Raw genomic sequence first — 4,263 nt, 5'->3', positions numbered from 1 at the left:
CCAATTAAATGAACATAATACCGCCAGTTGAATGATTAAAATCTCACACGGTTCTTAACTGCTTACTCATATTTTCCAATTAAATCTTCTCAGTTGCAGGTTGAACTTTGAAGGACCATAACTCAGTAATTCACACTCTTAGGGATCCCACTCTTAGAGGTAAATATATTGGAATGTTTAGCTTTGTTTATTCATTTCTTTTGAAAAAGTTATGCCCACCCTTCTTGCCTTTGTTTACTCAACTAATTACCTAATCCCCTGATTATGATGTCTCTAAACTGTTAAACTGTGATTCCTACTCGTTTACAAGCAAGCCTTTGGCCATACTTTTCAAAAAAGTTCTTGGCATTTTGCTCATCTTTGGAAGAAATCAAAACCTCACTTGAGAGAGAGAGAGAGAGAGAGAGAGAGAGAGGCATTAAATCCCCAACAGCTCAGATGAATTCACCAACCTAAAATATTGAATTGAATTCTTCCATTTATGAAAACCCAACTTCTGACCAACCTAACTTGTCATAGTTGTTTCCCAATGTGCCCCTTCACTCTCCTTCCCTACCTCCCTGCAACTCTCCTTGCTTTCTTTTGAAACAGAAAATTAGAACTTACCAAAGAAAAGCTTCTTATTTTCTATACAGAGACAAAAGTTGGGTTGTCTTCGTTTTTTCTCATGGACCTGCAAAACCAGACAAGGTAAGCTCACGTTCTCTCATTCAAACCTAATAACTTCTCATATCAGAAAGCATTTGTTTCTTTCTTTGGTGCTGGGTATCATATTTCATTTTCCCCAATTGACAGGTTTGCTTGAAGTCAGGATTTGGTGTTTCTGGATAATACATGAACTGCATGAGAAAAATGAACATTCTGAGATTAGCCTGAATCTACACAGCATCGTCCTTGTTTGAAGGCTCACTCTTCACTAGCTGGGTTGGACTTCATGGAGTTAGAGATGGGAAATACTGGTATTTTTAATGACATTTTATCTCAAACAAATAGCTTTGAGATTAGTGTGGCTTTTGAAGTTGTTGGAGGGTCTGCTGTTTTCTTCTATTGTTGCTGAGCTGCAGGCTTTTTACCCAGATGGGTTTTGGTTTCTTCGGTTCCATTCTGCTTCTGGCACTCTTCTTTAGGCAATCATTTTCTCAACAACCCAATACAGATGGGTTCTATGTCTATGATTTCTTGCAGAAAATGGGTGTAATATCTTTAGAAGCTAACAACCTCTCTGATTCTAATTCTGTGTGTTCATGGAAGTGGGTCTTCTGTGATGCCCATCAAGAAAATGTCATTGGGTTAGTGGCCTCTGGTTTGGGCCTCTCTGGTGTCATCCCTGATACTACCATTGGAAAACTCAGCAAGCTTGAATCTTTGGATCTGAGTAGCAACAAAATCACTGGTTTTCCTTCTGATTTCTGGGGTTCGGGAAGCAGTCTCACTTCTCTGAACCTCTCCAATAACCAGATTTATGGGTCCCTCCCGAGTAACATCGGCAACTTCGGTGTACTACAAATCCTCGACCTTTCCTTAAACAACTTCTCCGGAGAGGTTCCTGCATCTATCAGCTCTCTCTCGAGCCTTCAAGTTCTCAAACTTGATCGGAATGAGTTCACGGGGAGCATTCCATTGGGGGTGCTGAGCTGCCAATCTCTGGTCTCAATTGACATTTCATTTAATCTGCTAAATGGGTCTCTTCCAGATGGTTTTGGTGCTGCATTTCCAAAGCTCAGAACTTTGAACCTAGCTGTGAATGAGATCCATGGCAGGTCTTCAGATTTTGTTGGGCTGCAATCAATCACCTATCTCAATATTTCTGGGAACCTGTTTCAGGGGTCTGTGATGGGTGTGTTTCAGAAGCAACTGCAGGTTATAGACCTGAGCCGAAATCTGTTTGAAGGTCACATCTCCCAGGTACATTCCAACTCTAGCTTCGATTGGTCTCGCTTGGTTTTTCTTGACATGTCTGCCAATCAATTCAGCGGAATCATTTTCCAGGATTTAAATAAAGCCCAGAATCTCAGGTACCTCAATCTCGCACATAATAGATTTTCCAAGCAGGAATTCCCACCAATTGAAAAACTGTCTGGTCTAGTGTATCTCAATCTATCCCGAATTGGTCTCACTGGGAGAATTCCCCCCGAAATCTCACAGTTGGTTAGCTTGCGTACACTAGATCTTTCTGAAAACCATCTCACTGGTCGAATTCCTAATCTTGGCATAAAAAATCTGCAAATTCTTGATGTCTCACTGAACAATTTAACTGGGGAAATCCCATATTCTCTGCTACAGAAACTAACCCAGATGCAGAAATTCAACTTCTCTTACAACAACTGTACCTTCTGTGCTTCACAGTTTTCTAATGAGACCCTTGAATCTGCTTTCATTGGGTCACTAAACAGCTGCCCCATTACTGCAAACCCAGATCTCTTCAGAAGAAAAACCACTACACATAATGGACTCAAGCTTGCTCTTGCTATATCCCTTGCACTCGTATGTTTGCTGGTTGGGTTGCTCTGTCTAGCCTTTGGGTGTAGAAGGAAATCTAGAATGTGGGTAGTTAAGCAACGGTCTTACAAAGAAGAACAGAACATCTCTGGCCCCTTCTCATTTCAGACTGATTCAACAATTTGGGTTGCTGATGTTAAGGTTGCAACGACGGTCCCTGTAGTAATTTTTGAGAAACCTTTGCTGAATTTCACCTTTGCAGACCTCTTGTCTGCAACTTCAAATTTTGATCGGGGAACTTTGTTAGCAGAAGGGAGATTTGGGCCTGTTTACAGAGGATTTCTACCCGGAGGAATCCATGTAGCTGTAAAAGTTCTGGTACACGGATCAACAATGACTGACCAAGAAGCTGCAAGGGAGTTTGAATACCTTGGTCGGATAAAACATTCCAATCTTGTTCCCCTGACAGGGTATTGTTTAGCTGGGGATCAGAGGATTGCCATCTACGATTATATGGAGAATGGGAATTTGCAGAATTTACTTCATGATCTGCCACTTGGGGTCCAAACAACAGATGATTGGAGCACAGATACATGGGAAGAAGATAATATTGATGGTATTCAAAATGTTGGTTTTGAAGGGCTACAGACAACCTGGAGATTTAGACACAAGATTGCACTAGGTACAGCACGAGCTCTGGCCTTCCTTCACCATGGTTGCTCCCCACCAATAATTCACAGAGATTTTAAGGCTAGCAGCGTCTATCTTGATTCAAATTGGGACCCAAGGCTATCGGACTTTGGATTGGCCAAGATTTTTGGAAATGGTTTGGAGGATGAGATGGCTCGTGGTTCGCAGGGGTATGCACCTCCAGAATTTTCTCAGCCAGAGGCAGGTTCTCCAACACCAAAGTCAGATGTGTATGGGTTTGGAGTTGTTCTGTTTGAGTTGATTACAGGGAAGAAACCGGTAGGAGATGACTATCCTGATAGACAAGATTCAAACTTGGTGAGTTGGGTGAGAAGACTCGTCAGGGAGAACCAAGGTTCAAGTGCAATAGATCCAAAGATTCGAGGAGGAATGGGACCACAATCCCAAATGGAAGAAGCTCTTAGAATTGCATATTTGTGTACAGCAGACCTTCCATCAAAGAGGCCAAGTATGCATCAGATAGTAGGGCTCCTTAAAGACATTGAACATGTGGAGCATCAATGATGGAAAAACAGAAGAAAAGCTGCTAGATGGTTTTCTTGCCATTTCATGTTTTTCTCTGCTATTTTACCAGTCTTCCAATGCTGACATGGAAGAGCTGTACAGTATCTGAACTTGGGTTTTTTCCCCCTTTACTTTTCAATGATTTTCCCCCACTCATTGATTTTAGGATGGAAACTTGGAAGTTGTAGTATGCACTGAAAGTTCAATTTTTGAAGATGTCATTCAGGCTTATATTCTTAATTTATTAGCTTTTTCTTCTCTCCATGGATAGTAAGAACACTAAATCAAACCATTGTTTGGATCTAGATATAATGAATGAATTATTCTCTGTTTTGGTGTTCCTACCCAGTGCTGTGGAAGTATGACTTCTAACTTCTGGTAGTAGCAATGGTGCTGTCAGCTGTGTGTGTGTGTGTGTGTGTGAGAGAGAGAGAGAGAGAGAGAGAGAGAGAGAGAGAGAGAGAGAAGGGCTTATGCTTTTTGGTGGAATATGCAAAGGGGAAACATGTGGTGACAGTGGTGGTGGAGATGATCACCATGTTAGATGCTATAATATGGACCACCACTGCATTTCTTAGCATATTTCTCTTGTGGGGCATGCAACTACTG

General features: G+C 41.5%; 1 protein-coding gene across 2 annotated transcripts; it reads left to right on the top strand.

The window, feature by feature from the left end:
• The first annotated feature begins 404 nt into the window (after positions 1-404).
• LOC122084574 (probable LRR receptor-like serine/threonine-protein kinase At2g24230) lies at positions 405-3,996 on the top strand. 2 transcript variants are annotated; one of them, XM_042652926.1, is made up of 3 exons: positions 405-690; positions 796-1,905; positions 2,347-3,996. In XM_042652926.1, the coding sequence occupies exons 2-3, from the start codon at positions 1,078-1,080 to the stop codon at positions 3,652-3,654; spliced, it is 2,136 nt and encodes a 711-aa protein (XP_042508860.1). In that variant the 5' UTR covers positions 405-690; positions 796-1,077; the 3' UTR covers positions 3,655-3,996. The 2 variants fall into 2 exon arrangements, with proteins under 2 accessions (XP_042508860.1, XP_042508859.1); XM_042652925.1 differs by having other exon boundaries at positions 407-690; positions 796-3,996.
• The last annotated feature ends 267 nt before the right edge of the window (positions 3,997-4,263 follow it).

The sequence above is a fragment of the Macadamia integrifolia genome, chromosome 7 (genome assembly GCF_013358625.1).
Source record: "Macadamia integrifolia cultivar HAES 741 chromosome 7, SCU_Mint_v3, whole genome shotgun sequence".
In the NCBI taxonomy this organism is placed as follows: domain Eukaryota; kingdom Viridiplantae; phylum Streptophyta; class Magnoliopsida; order Proteales; family Proteaceae; genus Macadamia; species Macadamia integrifolia.
The sequence above is the reverse complement of the archived record's forward strand: the minus strand, read 5'-3'. Positions and strand labels throughout refer to the sequence as shown.